The sequence below is a fragment of the Hypomesus nipponensis genome, chromosome 18 (genome assembly GCF_054491055.1).
Source record: "Hypomesus nipponensis isolate SF chromosome 18, ASM5449105v1, whole genome shotgun sequence".
NCBI lineage: Eukaryota > Metazoa > Chordata > Actinopteri > Osmeriformes > Osmeridae > Hypomesus > Hypomesus nipponensis.
The window spans coordinates 14,780,421-14,797,441 of record NC_140378.1 but is presented as its reverse complement, the minus strand read 5'-3'; the positions used below and the strand labels follow the sequence as shown (position 1 = coordinate 14,797,441).

Below are 17,021 nucleotides of genomic sequence, written 5' to 3'. Positions count from 1 at the left end.
GGTCAAACTTAGAGCAACATCATGTAGGCTATCCATCGATCAATTAAAACGTCTTTAAGGGCAGTTAATGTAGATTCAAAACATTGCTACAAATGCTGAAATTTACCGCAGCATAAACATTTTGAATGCACACCAAATTAGCATAACATGACGTGACTGATACAAATGTGTTAGCGGAAATACTGCCAGTTGATACAGTACGGTTTGAACTATTGTAATGGGACCAAAAATTAGGTGAAACTGACAACGTTGACATATTTGTAGATTATAGTTGTCTTGTTAGAATGTAGCTTGACACTAATCATAAGGGGCATTGCGTTGTGACAGAAATGGACGAGATAAGGTCAGTAAACATATGCATCTACATCAGCAGGCAATTACTGTAGCCTAGCAATTTACCGTTTATAAATTCAAAGGTACACTTACAGTATTGGTGTTTTGATAAGCATAGGAAAAGCTTATACGCCCGATCAGAGCAACTATGTAGCCTATGGCTTCTGACTGGCCACACTGCTTTGATTCAGTCTAGCTACAAAGAGTCGACGGCTAACAAAAAGTACAACAATGAGAACATGATGGTCAGTGTTAACTGACCTTGTGCATTGTGAAAAGGCAGTGATCTACACGAAGTCAGCTCGGTATGGTGTTCGATACATTTAGTTGTCATGTTATTACAGACCGAGGTTAGCCTTTCAGTTTCTCTCACTATGGCTATTATGATTTGGCCAGACATCAACGAATGATAGTAAATGTTCTGCAACATAAAGCTTAGTAGGTGCACCTACTTAACTTTAACCCGTCATAAAATATATAAAAACTCAACTTATATTTATAACACATTCCAGTCCACTGTTGGACAACCAGGTGCGAGAAGGAGCCGATCTCCCGTCCCCAAATCTGAGGCCACGGAGGAGGGAACTGATACCAACACCATGTGGACCAGTAAGTTATTATCAACAATTGGCTTTAAAGACAACTACTTCCAAACCAACACCCCAACAAAACCAAAAAGGCAACCATGCAGATTTGTGGCTCACTCTTTTAAACTTAAATGTAAATGTACATTTCATAGTTATCTATACATCATCTTCGTTAATTTATCACTATCTGTCGGCAACTGTCATGTTGGATTGCTTACATCCTGGACATTTATGTTTTGTGCTTTGTCTTTCCCACAGATAAAGCCTTGGTCAGAGCTATCATGCTTGGTGAAGCTCTACTTCTGCTTTACTATTGTATCACTTCTGGCACTGTTTACGCTCACTCTAAGCAGTATCTACCAACAAAGCATGTCAACCTACAGCTATGAGGACGACTTTACTGTATCCATCATCCAGCTGGTTGGGATCTGTAAGTGATGTGACTTAGATGACTGGTGATGGCATCATATTGCTAACTTATGACAAGCAACTGCTCACAACTACTTTCTCTCATCTGAAAGCGGAACTATCCTGAAGTAAGCATGTGGTAACCACTCCGTACAATCCCAGAAAATTATTTTTTTTAAGTCGAAAGAAGCCTTGCACTTATTTTGCATCTCATGGGATTTACCAGAAACGCAATCCTATTCGGATCATAGCATAGCAGTTATGCCCCTGTTTTCGACACAAGTGTTGCATCAACTGCACCTTCACATTCTTTTCTGCATTCATTCATAATTGAAACCATATCATATTAATCTACAAATAATAACCCATACTGAAAGTAAAACATTGCTATAAAATAAGAATTGTTTGAGAGGGTGTGAATACTTGGCAAGTTTTATTTCCTTAGTTTTAATGTAATGCATGCATCCCACCATTCTACATTACACTAAGTATACTGTATTTATATGGATACAATTTTGAATACTGCTAGCAACATACAATGGAACGTTTGCCCTGTTTTTCTTTGCTTCAAAAGTGACAGTGTAGTGTCATAGGCCCGGGGGGGATTTCCGCCTAGGATGGGGGGACACAACCCCCCCATCCTGGGAGAAATATGATTTGTCCCCCCCAATAAATCACTGTAAACATAAATATGTAAATTTCAATAATATTAATAATACGCAATGAAAGCGCTTTGCTGGTTATGGACACAATGTCGCTTTTTTAATGTGCTGTGTTACAGCAGTAATATTGGTGTCCCCTTCAGGAATTGCTCTTGAGAAAATTTCAAATTATTGTCCCCCCCAAAGTTGACAGCAGATTTTTGCCACTGTATAGTGTCTTCTCCTAGTGTTCTGTACTCACCTAAACTGAGATATTTGTTTTGTTTCACCAGTGTTCTGCATATACTACATCACCCGGGGTATACTACAGGAGAACAGACAGGAGTTGATAGTCTTTGTCCTCAGTGTATTGGTGGTCATGGTGCGCTCTGTGGTCAACTTTACTGTACTTCCTGTGAAGGACAGACATGAGTTGCTGGTATGCTGCCCTCTGTTGGCTCTATGTTCTCCACTGTGGTGTTCTGTTCTATTTTTATCGAGAGTCAACATATGTGCCAGACATGAAAAGATGGCAATTTAAGTCAATTGAAGCATCCACAGCACAAATCAAATGCCAGTTGGAATTTTGATCAACCTTCCATATAGACATTCTTAATTCTGTGTTTTATGTACCAGGTTCGGTTTGTATGCATCCAGTGTGTGGGTGTGTTCCATGTTTTCTGCACAATCCTGCTCATCAAGAGACCCAACATGATGGCTTTCAGAGTGGGTGGGGCTTTGGAGAGTCTCCAAGAGCAGTACTTTCTGCTCAACTTATGTTTCTCCATGGTAACCTTTGATCTACAGGCACAGGTAGGACATTAGATAACCTGATGGGCATCTAATGAAACATGGTTGGTTGGACTTACTGGTATTTTTGGGATTGTTATGGTGCTGTACATGTCTACTCACTGTACATTATGTCTTATCCTGATATTTGGCAGCTGTGCCTCTGTATCCTGATCATGACGTCGGGAACATCCATGTCTCTCACCAACAACATAATCCTGGGCTTTGGGGTGGCATGGGCCTGCCTAACAGCTATGGTTGGTGGCATTGCAGTAAGTGATTGCACCCTTTACAGTTTAACCAGTTTGTTTTCCATCTGTAATTGCCCCTTTGTTTAAACTGTAGATCCATGCAGGTGCATGATTTATAAGTTATGAGCAATGCTCCAATGGTTGAAAGATGTAAGCTAAACTGGTTTGTTGGAAGAACTGGTTGGTCTATTTACTCTGTTTTAGGTTTTAAAAGAAGCCAAGTCATTGGTTTGTGTCTTCTTACTCTTGAATTTACCTGAGTTGGCCTACTTCATCTATCTTATGTACAAGGTGAGTTGGTGGAAAAATTGTGGCTTAAGTCTCAAAATAGTTAATCTGTGGTGCCAGCGTATTTAAAAGGTTCACTTTTATATGAACTCTGTTTTCAGATCAGTCTGAATTGGGGCCAGGATAAGACGTACACTCTAGAGGCAGCTGCTATTACAGGAGCCCTGATCTCAGTCCTGATCAAAGGAGTGCTGTCATGGGCCGTCGTCCGATTGGTGCGCAGCTTTGGGCAGGGTCTGAGGGAGAGAAGTAAGTACTACCTGTGTCCTTCTTCACTTGTATGTGTTGTTTCATCACTGGTTGTTAAAGCCTGAGGTGAAAGACAAACCAAGCTCCTACCAGACAAAACACGAACTCAAAACAACTTTCTTGTCAATGATTTTTCATAGACTTCAGGTTTAGAGAAGTTTAGACCATTTGTGTTGACCAGGACGCAGTGGACAATGAAGGTTATTTGTTTTCAACTTCTCTCTGCAGTGTTTGCGTCGGACGGGAGGTAAGTTGTGAAGTACATTAGTACTCGTGGAAGGATGCAACAAACTGAAGATGAACTACTGTTTTCACAAGACTTTTTGGACCATCTCCTAGTATGGAGATGAATGGATATATTTTGAGATACACTTCTGATTCAATGTATGTAAGGAAATTGATTTTGCATATTGTGCTTCACTAATACCGTACTTAAAAGTTAATTGCAAAATTGAATTTCATAATGTGTAGAATGGAATCAAGTAATTTTTTCATAGTTAATCCTATTCATTGTGATTCAGCTATTTTTCTGCTCCTTGATGTGAGATGCTTTCAGCCCAGTTAGGTTTTGCATCTTGAGAAGTCTGTAGGCACAACTTTTCCATTCAAATGACAAGTTCATCAAGTTCGAGTTCATCATTATATTGTAACTAAGTTGTAGGATTTAAGCTGAATTTACTGTAACAATGATTTACGATTATACTTTTAACCTATTAGTTAGAAACCAAAGATATATAATATATTTTGGTTGGTATAATAATACTATCCATTTTAAATGGATGACATCAGATCTATTGGAATTATATTGCTAACTTTTATTTGCACATTGGAGATTTGTTTACTTACTGATATATGGGGATTTTTATTGGTTTATATCCATTTTATACATATTTCTATATTTCTATTTATTACCTTTTTTTCTACAACTAACTACAATCAATATTTTTTTTGACTACCTTCACAAACACATCCTAGAATGGATTTAAATTCTAGTAAGGAATAGAATGTGTATTTACAACAACAACAAAGTTAGTTATGTTCTTTGTTTATTATTAAAGTGCTCTGGAAAAATAGCAGAATTCATTTTAGAAACAATTTACAATATTACCATAAAAATTATAGGTCTTCAAAACTGAAATGACAATAAAGTTATGAAACGAAAATCTACCACACCCTGGGTTAATTTACAATCTGTTATTTCAGTGTCACAACAAACTCTTCCTTTATCTATAGGCAGGTTTATAAGGCAAACTCCATGACTGCTTCAAGTCTGGAGGACAGGGTGAGATACACTTCCCGTTTGAGAAGGAAAGTATATCACATATAAAGACAAATGCTTACAAACAGTCACAAAATGACAAATTATGGTAGCTATGCCTTAAGTACAAAGAATGTTAGCTAACAGTAGCAAGCAGAAAGACTCAGGACTAAATTCCATTGTAAGAGGACATTTCTTTTTCAAGCTTGAGAAAATGTGAAACTTTGTAAAACACATTTTGAAGACCGTTATATACATATTATACAATAAGTATCAAATAGGCTTATATATCAATGATTTCATAAACTGGTAAATAAACATATAGGCTATATATTAATACATTTTCATTTAGCACTATACATATTAGAAGAAATGAATGGAATGAATGATTTCAAAACGGAATGAATGATTTCAAAAGTTAACTAGCTGGTCCTCTGCGGTATGATAGTATTCACAAATGTTGTTTTAGAAACATCACTTGCCTGTTTTTTGAAAATTCATAATTAACCAAGTCTAGGTGATCATCTCATTTTAAAATATTTAAAACTTCCTGCTGATTTATATTGTGACCAAATTACAGTTTTGTTTTTCCTTGACACAGAAAAAACAAGAAAGGAAACCCTTACAACCACAGTTAGAAAATAACAGATGGGGAGGTGATGTCATCATGCACTGAACAAAGCCCTGCATTACATACCCTCATACTGCCAATACCAATCTGACACCTGACCACAGGTGTGAACAAAATGTATAATCACCTTAACTTGACAATGGAAATGGTTAGGTCTTCACTGGATTTATCTGACTTGTATTATGCCCTCATCATGCACTGTGAACTAAGATGCTGTTGAGAAATGGCTTTATAAGACAGGCAATGAAGACATATCATATACCCTGGAATAAGTTATAGTTCTGACATTCTCCTTTCTTGCTGTTTTTAACATCCCATACTGGCTTGACGGTTTGCTGATGCAACGTTAAAACACAAGCCTCTCAATTGGCTTGCAAGCACTGCAGAGACTACAAGGAGTTTTACTGAGGATACCGACATCACACACCTGCAGTAAGACATTGTTGTGATTAAGAAAATACGTCGAGGTTAAAATACAAGGTTTCCATACAATAATTAGGTGTTTAAGGCACAATATTTAGACTTAGCTCCTTATTGCTGAGTTGTTGCCATTATCCCTGAAGTACTCATGCCTCATTGTTATGAGTTTATGGACAAAAATATACATTACAAAACAAAGAACACATGAATTGAACTCCTTTAAGAATGTTTGTTTTTATGAATGTGGCGATGATTATAGCAATGGTAAGCCACGGCTGTAAATATATAACATGTTAAGCAAAGTTTTGGAACCCCCACAGCTTTAATAGTTCAAGGGGAACTGTTTTTATCTACTAACCATTGAGGTCCAAATACTAGATGCAAAGTTTTTATAAACCACGATCAACATTAATCATTTCTGTCAAGAGTTCATCTCATGGTCTTCACCTTAGATCATCACCAACTATTAATATACTACTTCTTTTTTATCATTATTTGGGGTATTATCAAATATTGTGCCTTGACTCATATGAGAAGCAGTGTGAATTTGGGAGTTACTTTGTGAGGGAATCTCAGATATTTTTCTCAAGGCAAGGCAGAATGTTAATAATCAAACAGCGTGACCTGATTAATTAAAGACAAAAAAATGCTTAACAGTTTGGGCTGATTGTGGATCAATAAGAGTGATCCAGTGACGATGTTGGTCTGGTAATATCAATATAGCAATATAGTTTGTAAATTGCAGCAGAGTCGAGTCAGCCTCAGAACTCATCCTCTTCTGAGCTGAGGTAATTCTGCTTCTTCCTCACGTTCCAGTGTAAACATTCGGCCAGGCTCTCAAACCAGTCATTTACTGGGTCCCGAAAACAGATAGAAGGAACAGGGAAGCAGGATGTAGTGATGGTTATGCTGCAAGCGGGGAAGAAAAGAAAGAGGAAGAAAATAATTGTCACACAGTTGGGTGCAAGTGGGGAAACTTTTGGTTTCAAATGACAAAGAATGGTGTCAACACTGTAAGCCACTCAGATGATGATGTGTTCAGCAACAAGGAAGATCATTTTTCATAGTTGCACCACACCTCCCCCCACTAAATGTGTCATTGGCTGGGTTTCCCAGATTCGTTAAGAAGCTCTTAACGCTAAGAGCTTCTTAGGAGCGTTCTAAAAACGCTCTAGAACGCTCTTAAAACGCTCCTAAGAAGCTCTTAGCGTTAAGAGCTTCTAAACGAATCTGGGAAACAGCCATTATGTGTTCAAGTCCATTTTCAAAAGTCAGTTGGAGTCCATAAGGTATTCAGGAAACTCCTTGAAAGGTCAAAGCCATACTCCTCTACCATGTTTATCAGTTTCAGTTTTTCGACAAGTTCATGTGACTGTGTGTTCATTTTGTCTGAGTGGGGAGATCCATGGTCTGTGGGCTCACCTGTCTCCATGGCAGATCTCTTGTCTTTTTCGTCCATCAAAGGACACCCAGGCTGTGTTTCTAGCATCTCTGGACAGCATGATCTAAGACGGACAAACACCCAATAAGATTAAGTCTGGTGTCTGCATTGGGGATGACACTGTCTAATTTATAAACACACATTTTATAGAGCTGTAAAAGAGATGTGTTTGTAGAAACTGTACTTGGGTTTATGATCATGTGTGTGTACAGTATGGATAGAGGGGCATGCTATCACCTTGAGCTCCACTCCAGCCGGTACCACTATAGGTCTGAAGGAGAGAGAGTGAGGGCAGATAGGTGTGATCATGATGGCAGGAACGTTTGGATGGATCATGGAGGCTCCAGCCGCCACAGCATACGCCGTGCTACCCGTGGGAGTGGACACTATCACACCTAAAGAAAACACAAACACCATCACTAGTTTAGGCATAAGCTGTGGTTCATCAATATCCCTGTTAATACACAACCACCAATTCATTGCTGTAATCTCTGAACCAATGCCAGAATCAAAGATAGGGTTTTCTAGAAAGCGAGCTAGAGCAGAGGCTGAACTTTGTCCTACTATACAGCAAATCTGCTAGTTAACTATGCATGTGTTACGTAGACACTGATGCACAGAGCAACAGTACTGTTAGCATTGTAGCACTGACAGCACTTTATGGGTTTTACTTTGTAGGTCAATACCTAGAAAGTAAGCTGATTTGTGGCAAAATGTTGTTTGTTCAAATCGTGTAAGAATTTATATCAGGGTTACAATGCAATATCAGGACAAACTGGAATCTGTATTGGGGTCAGGCCCAAATCAATGGTGTATGAAAAGAGCACTATTTATGAAAGTCTGGAATGTAATGTTTGTCTAAAACAAAACACTGGTTTGTATGACAGTGATTTACCATCTCCTTGTACTGTGGTGATGAGGTGTCCGTCCAGGAAAAGGTCAACGTTGGAGAGGTAGGAGGATGGTCCCCTGTCCACCACCACTTCATTTAGCACCTGTCAGAGGGAGACACAGAGAGCAGAGTAACTCCACTGCCCGGGTGCTGTCGAGTCTGTAGCGGGGAAATATGTCTTTTTTTTTTTTTTTTTTTATTATATGATGTTTGTATGGTTGGGATCAGAAGCATAATTCCTTATTTTGAAGGAATATTTTCTTGGTGCTTGTCTGTCTCCACACCAATCGTGACACATGCGGTACCTCCCTGCACGCTGCCTGTGATGACTCGGCTAAATGTGTTGAACTCGGACCCAAGTCAAACACACACCCTGGTGTTTGTGAGGGACAATTGTACTGCTCCTTCCCCACATACCTTAACACAAGTCTCACCTTTTAAACCTTGCTGTTTTTTTCATCACAGCAAAGGAGTCATTGGCTTTGGTCAACTCCTACACGCTAAAACATTGGGTTTACTGATTCTGCAACAATGGCTTCACCGCAGAGTGAAGACAGAAGCTGTTAAACATATGTGCCAAGTCACCATGACAGGAACAAACTTCAGAGTTCACAGCCATTTGTAAACCTCAGCCCTACGTAGAGTAGTCCTGCAGAAGAATCCAGCTACATTAGGCACCTGATACTGCATGGCTTTGCGGCTGCCTTCATTGTCTCCGTTGGTCATGATGAGGCCCTTCTCTTCCTCCCTGGCCTTCTTCTCTCTGCTCTCCTTCGTCACCCTCACTCTCAGACGACTGCGCAGGATGATGGCGGCGTTACCTGCACACACAGGAAGGAGCAAGAACGGTAAAAACCCTACTAGCCTAAGAAGGTCCAACAATGGGACGACCTGTGCCAGTTTAACAACCCGGCGGACTGATAGCATTGTGGGAGCGTCAACGCCCGTTTTCATAAAAAATGACAAGCAGTGGACAAACAGCCTAAGAGGGCACTGTTCCTGGTGGAGAAACTGGGCATGGCCAAGGCCTTGGAATGTTGGCGAACATACCCTCGATGATTTGGGTGACCTGAGACTGGTAGGTGTCGAAGTTGAAAGGCGTGAGGAAGCCCAGAGAACCCAGGTGAAAGGCCATAACTGGTGGAACACTCTCCTTGAAATACATAGTAGCATACAAAGTCAGCACACAGACAGCCAAGATAAGAAGAATCGAAATCAACACTGTTGGTGGAACTGAAATTCCGCTGCCTTGTTAATTTAAGGGTGAAAAATACTTTTCAGTGAATGCATACTGTACCTGAAAAAGAGAAGATGCATAAAGTAAGGTTCCATCACCACCAAGACAGATGATGAAGTCCACTCGATTGGAGATGTCATCTAGATCTGAAGCGTGGCCCCAAACAATTATTATTGTACAACATAAAAATCCATAAAGAAAAAACAATTCAGACATTGAAGTGCATGATTCAAACCTTCTCTAAAAGTGCAGAACTTCTTGATGATGGCCCCAAAGCTCTCATCCCCCGCAATGGCGGGGTCCTCCAGAACTTTGCTCTCCACGTAAACAATCATGCTTTTTAGCTAAAACAATAAACAAACAAATGTGGGTCAATGACAGTTTAAAGAATAAAAAACCTTTCCTTTGTTTTAGTTCAACCATTCCTCTTCCCATAGAGTGTGACGGTGATGTTATCTGCGATAGAGCACTTCCTCATACCTCAGTGAGAAACACACAGAGCTCTTTGAAAGGCTGCAACAGACTGGCATCACGGATCTTCTTGATGACAAGGACACTTTTGGGAGGCTTGTTCCACGTCAGTTTTTGACTGGCTGGGTCTTGTATGTGCCTGTGGAGATATTACATATGATATAAAAAGCGTCTCAATTAAGGATTAATGATTTTAACCAAAGATCTATAGTATATAAGTAGATTTGCTTCTAAAGCAGTGGCTTTTGAATAACTATAGAAAGATTGTATTCTTTAAGCATACTGTAGTCATTGTTTAAACTCTGTGTAGCGTCCAGTATTTAAGAATGTTCCAGGGGACGTCTGGTAGTTAGACGACAGTTAACGGTTGTTTGTTTTTGTCTGGTTGAATAACAGGCTGTCTGATGAAACCAGCCTGCTTATCACCTATCCAATTAGAGGCTGGAGCTTAGACTGGTGCTGCAGGCTCATTCTCCAGAACAGACTCCAGTGCTTCTGAATTAACTGAACCCACTACTGTACAGTATCAAAGACAGAACAGGTCAGGATCCATGTCTTTGTAGAATAAATCAATATATGACCAAAGAGCTGAAAGGATTTAGGAAATAAAAGTTAATGCACCAGCTATTCAATTGGTCTTATCCCAGCAGAAGGATGTGAATCAGACCTTTCCAGGAAGTAGACCTAGAATTTTAAGAAGGATATTACTACACCTTTAATCAGGTATTACATAACATCAACCACGATAGTTTTGATCTGGCTTCATCTGTCCTTTGTTTACTGCCTTTATTTGTAAAACAAAACACTTAGTTGAGATGAACATAACTACTGTGTTTCTCACCACCCAGTCTCTCTTGGAGAGTTGTATAATCTCACACTCTGTAATAAGCTAGTCCTTAACGGAGTGATCCAGGATGTATTAAGGTCAGAATCATCTAAAGGGTTTGTATATGTAATGGTGCACACTGACATAATACAACACTAGGCCTGTATTAAGTAACAATCCATCAATTAAGGGTAATACATAGCTTGGGTATTCTGATCCAGTATAAAAGTTATTCATGCCTGTCTATATAAAATGTATAATGTGGACATTTGCTGACAGCATACCATGAAAGGTCTTGATAAGATGGTTGTCCACTTTTCTCAGTCTATGTTAAGTAATAGTTAATGTTACGATACAGTGTTTCACGCTTCCTAACAAGTGTGTCCAATGACTGTAAACAACTGAGCGCTCTGTGTTGGTGAGACAGAGCTGGTGAAACGGACGCTTAGGGGACCAACGCTCATATTGAACCGTGACAGACCGTGGACATGCACTCATATGACTTGTATGACTTCTGGAAGTCAGAAAGTGACTCAACAGACTACTATTGGAAAGTTGCTAAATGGTGCAATCCTTTGATGAGAAACATCCTTAAAAGCGAGGGTTGGTTAATTCAAGTTCCTTGGACACTGATGGTCTGTTTATGTTTGTGCTTCTAGTATGAGGTAATGCCAAATTTGAGTAAGAATTGAAAACACTGCACTGCCAAGTAGAATTACAAGAACAATTTTAAAGGTTACTGGAAACTTATCACTATTTTTCATGTAATTGTTTTTCTTTTCTTTTTTACTGAAGAAATAAAGGATAGCTTTCAGAAAAATCACCCGTCTGGCATCCTCTCTTTAACACACAGCTAACAATTGAATACTAGGACTAGTTAATGCTAAACAGATTTACTTTTTTTTGCTGAGAAAAGCTTTCAAGTTTAAGACAAGCTTGACAACATTCTCACCCCTTCCATACTCCGTTGTTGCTGTTCTCTGGACCTTGCAAATACTGGTTGAACTTCATGGCTGTCTGCATGTGATGTTGTGTCCTCAAGCTGGGTTTGATGAAGAGGGCTTTGTCCAGTTCTACCTACCGTTCAGTCTAATCTATCCAGTCATCTACAACCACACATCTTATTCTGATCTCAGTCTCTAGGAAAATAAAATCATTATAGAGAAAAGTTAAGAAAAAAAGACAAAAGTTCCTGTGGTCAATTCAATTCTTCTATTGAGTAGATCCTGTGTGCAGCCTTCAACTGATCTCCGTCATCAAAACCATTCAGCCACAGCAGTCATCAATCCTGCCCTGCGCTCGTGTCTATATTTGTCCACACAAGGTCTTAACGCTAAATCTCCTATGTGCATTCTGTCAGGGACCAAAACCTTTTCCTCTTCTTAAGACAGCCGTGGAAAGACAACATTGCATATGACCAACCCACACTGCCCCAAGGGTCACGCCCATTGGAGGAAGCAGTCTCTTACTGGCTAGGTGTGTCGTAACACTAACAAAGAAGTAATACAAGTTTATTATCAACCTGTTCACTTGAAACTTCTAACATGGGTACACATTGTACAGCTTTATTTCCCTGTTCATATAATTTCAGAGAAATTGTTGAAAGGGATTTTAAGTCTTGTGACTAGATCACAAGAAAAAACGATTATTTTTTATTTAACCTTTATTTAACCAAGTAGAGTCATAAAGCACACATTTTTATTTTCAGTGATGGCCTGGCAAGAAAAACGATTCTATTTGAGGAGCTTTGTCACATTTTAGAAAAGTTAAATCAAGCTACTTCGGTAAAGCATAGGAAACTATATTGAGTTTGTACCTGGTTTGTTGTTCAACAATGGCAAAATACCATTACAAGCCAATTGTAAATCAGACTGTGAAGTTGGTAGCATGGCAATTGTAAATGGCTCAAAAGAATTCAAAAAATTAGAATTTTCTCTGTAAAGGTAATTTACATATGATGCTTCAATTTGACTCTACTTGCATATCAAGCATGTATTAGAATCATGTTCACAACAACTTAGAGAAGTTTAGCTTTCAAGGGGACAAGTGAATGTCTGAAAAAAAAAAAAGAAGAAAAAAAAAGCAGAAAGCCTAATAAAAGCAAATAAATATATTTCCTCTAGGTTGTGGTATAAAATGTTGTGGTTTGATGAGTCTATCCATATCTTACTTGTTCATGTTATCAGCAGCAGAACCAAACATGACAAATAAAAATCTTTTGACTACTTCTTTAAAAGCCTGTTTGTACAACAGACTTTCCCAAAAAAATCAACCTTTGCTATATATGGTCCAACAGCTTTAAACTTGTGGATGCTAATCCATCTATTATTGTTGCCAAAAGCAGACAGAATTACCAGCCAGTGACATTAGTGTATGAGTCAAGAGGGAAAGGTTCTGAGGTGCTAAGCTTAGGGGAAAGGGTCAGTCTACCTTCCCTATACTTTCTGATTACATGCCGGCAGTAAGCATTCAGAACCAATGAATGTGTAAAGATAATGAAGGTGAAGTGCAAAGTGACTGCTTTGAAATGTATAAGTTGCACAAGTGTCTAATGTTTAATCCTAAAATATTAGAAACTTAACATTCACTAAAACCACATTGTACAAACTAAAGCTATTCGTTTGATCTGGTTTACATGATGTTACAGAACTAGAACTCACTTCTTTCCAAACAATCAATAGTTTAACATAACTAGAAGGTTTGAACTAAAAGAGTGAAACTTACATTACTGCGTGTGGATTCTGTAACATACATGCTTTCGGTCCAAATGTAGTCACCGGGCTTGGTCCATGGAGAGACTGATTTCGTCTGGAAGAGAAAGTTGCCAAATATATAAAAGAACATCTGAATTAACAGTCCCCAAGAATTCCACAAAGCACAAACATAATATGAAAAGTACAGAATGGGTCCTGGAAAATGTAGCAGTAAATTACATTAACAGTAACTACATTAACCTATGTTTGACATCACAGAGGAAAATCGGATATTGTTTAAAGCAAGTGTGAAAATGAGATTCAAAGAGAATAATAATAAGACTTCATTTATATAGCACATTTCATACAAGAATTGCAGCTCAATGTGCTTTACATAAAATCAATAAAAACAATAATACAGTGATAAAAGTAATAATTAAAATAGTAATCAACAATAAAATTTATTAAATAATATACATCTAACGGATCATCATATATTATGGAGGGAAGCACTTTCCCAGTCAAATACTGTAAGGGAAAACAATACAAATGCATAGCTTTCTTCCCAGGCAAGTTCCTACTGCGTCTGGTTCATGCAGATGGCCATGGAAAACAACTGTGTACTCATTATGGGTTCCAGACTGCATTTAACATTGGTAACTGCATAAAGGTTGCATGGTGATGGGCAGCTCCAATTGACATGGACAATATGGCCACCCCTCCCCTCTCAATGAGACCCCCATGTCCTGTAACGTGATTCTGGTTAACAAATCCTATTAGTAGCCCAGTTTTGTAAATTTGCCATTTGCTAATGGCTGTTTCTCAGACAACACATTCACTAGCTTAAAGACACAAGTGAGAGAACACTTTAAATGGTTTATCAATAAAATTGGGCAACTATACTGTAGTGAAAATTGTTATTCCTCATTATTTCTTTGAAGATGTATAGTGATACTAACACCTATACAGTGAGTAGAGCATATTTTCAGTTAGCAGATGGTACTGTTTGAATCGCGATTCCATCTTAACTACTGCCGGTTACAACGTTGTTACAATAGCTTGTTTCAAAGGGGGTTCAGCTTGTTTCAAAAGGGGTTCCTAATGAATAAATGCAATATGAGTAGGCTAAAGCACACCCTACTATTTCTCCTGAAATTGTACCCTCTCTAGTTCCTCATTCTTTCTTTTAAGATGTACAGTGATACTGACACCTTTACAGTGAGTATAGGTTAAGTGATGACTAATTCAAAAATCCATGTTCTCAGCAAAAGACTCAGCTCTAAATCAACAGTTTCAATTATGCAAACTTGACTGGTCAAAATACAGATCCTTCCCTAATGCCAAATCAACATATCTGATAAAGGTGTAGTTGTACCTGTATTCTGAGGCGCTGGTGGCTGCGGAGGTGCTCAGACTGCGGGTCTTCCTGGTACGGATGGCAAGACTGTGGTTGGGACCCCCACCGTCGCAGGTAGAACAGCAGTAGGGGACAGCCTCCACTCCAACGTCCTCTCTAGTTTCCATCTCTTCAATTGGCTATGAAGGAAACATACAGTCAACAGGAGCCAAAATGGAGGCCAATGGTTAACCTGGACAGGTGCATCTCCACTTCATTGCTAGCTAGCTAACGTTAACACCATAATTAGTTAGTTGCTGGTAGCTAGCTAACTACCCACGCGCTGCGATACATATTGACGTTCTGTTTCTGTGAACATTGCTGGAGCTAGCTCTAAAGGATGTAGTGACTGATTCTGGTACATAATATACGTAGATGGCAACCACAAATCGTTTTACCTGACGCGTCTAATTAATTCAGCTAACTCCTCTAGCTTCATAGCGTGCCACCTCCAAATACTAAAACTACACCACATAACGCTTATTAGTCGCTAGCTAGCGGCTAGCACCCAGCTCGCTAACTTGCAAGCTACTTTGCTTCAAAATAACACTATAGCCACTACTAGCCAGTCTTAAGTTAACTACATACTCTTAGTCTGCTTTTATTTACCTTATACATAAGACTTCACAAAGCACCACGAAGAACTGGGAGGTAAAAACTTGATCAGAGCATATCCATCTGAATTGCTGGAGTACTGTATACTCCCTACTGTATCAGTCGTGTTTGCCAGTAACAGTGTGCCCCTCTCGAGCTGTCAGTGAACTGTACCTAGCCTGGTTAGCTGGCTGACAACGATTACAGAAGTTTACCAAGAAAATAAAATGGTTGACTTGGCCCTTGCACCAATCAAATAGGCAATGATGTTGAAAGTCTCCAATGTAAAATTATATCCGCAAGGAAATTAGAAACAGTCATACATTTATACCACGTAAAATGTCAACCTGGATTCCGCCCAATGAAAAACTGACGTCACCTTGACGAGTGGAGTTTGGACCAGAACATGTCTAATATAAATAAACTAAATATAAATATAACAAATAAATACATTATTTATTTATAAATAATTATTAAAAAAAACTAATATAAATAATAAATTAAACAGGCTCTGGTTTGGACCTTAGCATTACCTGAGGTTGTGCTAACAGTATAGCGTCCCCCTGGTGTTGTAGTTGGCTATGGCACCGAGGTGAAGTTTTTTTTATATTCGACATTCGTCTTCGTACTTTGCAGCGTCGCGTTAGGGACCGGGTGAAAACTACACATACAACTTTGAAAAATGACTCAATTTTATGAATATAAAACCTCAAACGGACACCATAGTATTCTAAGAATGTCTGGTATCCTTCCACAGCCTTTACTTTTTCAATTACGTTTCAAACAAAATTATAGAAAATCACAAATCTCTGAAAATAAATTAATGCTCGCAAATCTTAATAGCTTTTTCAAAATGGTGTTAAAAAATCTAAAATATACACCAGATTATTCTAATAATGTCTGGCCCACTTCCACACCCTTTACTTTTTCAATATTGTTTTAAAGAACATGATAGAAAATTACTCATCTCTGAAAATAGCAATAGTTAATCTTAATAACTTTACATTTTCAATAACGTTTTTAACAAAGTAGGCCAGACTTTATTAGAATAATATTTTTAAATATATTTAAATTTTCTATCATAAAAAAATAAAAACGGAATTGAAGTAAAGTGTGTTGAAGTAGGCCACAGATAATTTGAATAATCAGGTGTATATATATTTTTTTTTTACACAGTTTTGAAAAACGTATTAAGATTAGCGTGGATTTCATGCTATTTTCAGAGATTAGCGATTTATTTGAATTTTGTTAAAAACTTTATTGAAAATGTAAAGGGTGTGGAAGTAGGCCAGACTTTATTAGAATAATCTGGCGTATGTTTGAGATTTTTCTGTACAATTCTGAAAAAGTTAGATTAGCGATTTTCTGTCATTTTGTTTGAAATGTAATTGAAAAAGTAAAGGCTCTGGAAGTATACCAGACATTGTTAGAATACTCTGATGTCCATTTGAGGTTTTATATTCATACAAATATTATAAAGGTCATCATTTTTCAAATGTGTATGGGTAATTTAAACACGGTCCCTAACGCGACGCTGCATACTAGCGTTTCCCTAATGCGAGACGACTGTTGAATGTCGAATATGTAACCAACTTCACCTCGCTGGCTATGGCATG

General features: G+C 38.4%; 2 protein-coding genes across 4 annotated transcripts; one reads left to right on the top strand and one right to left on the bottom strand.

Annotated features, from left to right (window-relative positions):
• Positions 1–2: 2 nt before the first annotated feature.
• On the top strand, positions 3–4,707 carry LOC146252328 (uncharacterized). Its single transcript, XM_084680280.1, has 9 exons — positions 3–343; positions 846–942; positions 1,179–1,350; positions 2,263–2,408; positions 2,606–2,782; positions 2,914–3,030; positions 3,214–3,300; positions 3,399–3,546; positions 3,775–4,707. Exons 1-9 carry the CDS (start codon positions 330–332, stop codon positions 3,795–3,797), a joined length of 981 nt encoding a protein of 326 aa, XP_084536406.1. The 5' UTR covers positions 3–329; the 3' UTR covers positions 3,798–4,707.
• Positions 4,708–4,978: 271 nt separating this feature from the next.
• On the bottom strand, positions 4,979–15,759 carry nadka (NAD kinase a). Of its 3 annotated transcripts, none has more exons than XM_084680276.1 (12): positions 15,421–15,759; positions 14,791–14,951; positions 13,447–13,530; positions 9,906–10,035; positions 9,661–9,769; positions 9,486–9,571; positions 9,239–9,341; positions 8,867–9,009; positions 8,192–8,291; positions 7,534–7,691; positions 7,278–7,360; positions 4,979–6,764 (listed from the first exon to the last, which is right to left on the bottom strand). In XM_084680276.1, the coding sequence occupies exons 1-12, from the start codon at positions 15,427–15,429 to the stop codon at positions 6,617–6,619; spliced, it is 1,314 nt and encodes a 437-aa protein (XP_084536402.1). In that variant the 5' UTR covers positions 15,430–15,759; the 3' UTR covers positions 4,979–6,616. The 3 variants fall into 3 exon arrangements, with proteins under 3 accessions (XP_084536402.1, XP_084536404.1, XP_084536403.1); XM_084680278.1 differs by lacking the exon at positions 15,421–15,759 and adding an exon at positions 11,675–11,861 and having other exon boundaries at positions 14,791–14,805; XM_084680277.1 differs by lacking the exons at positions 13,447–13,530; positions 14,791–14,951; positions 15,421–15,759 and adding an exon at positions 11,675–13,361.
• Between the last annotated feature and the right edge of the window lie 1,262 nt (positions 15,760–17,021).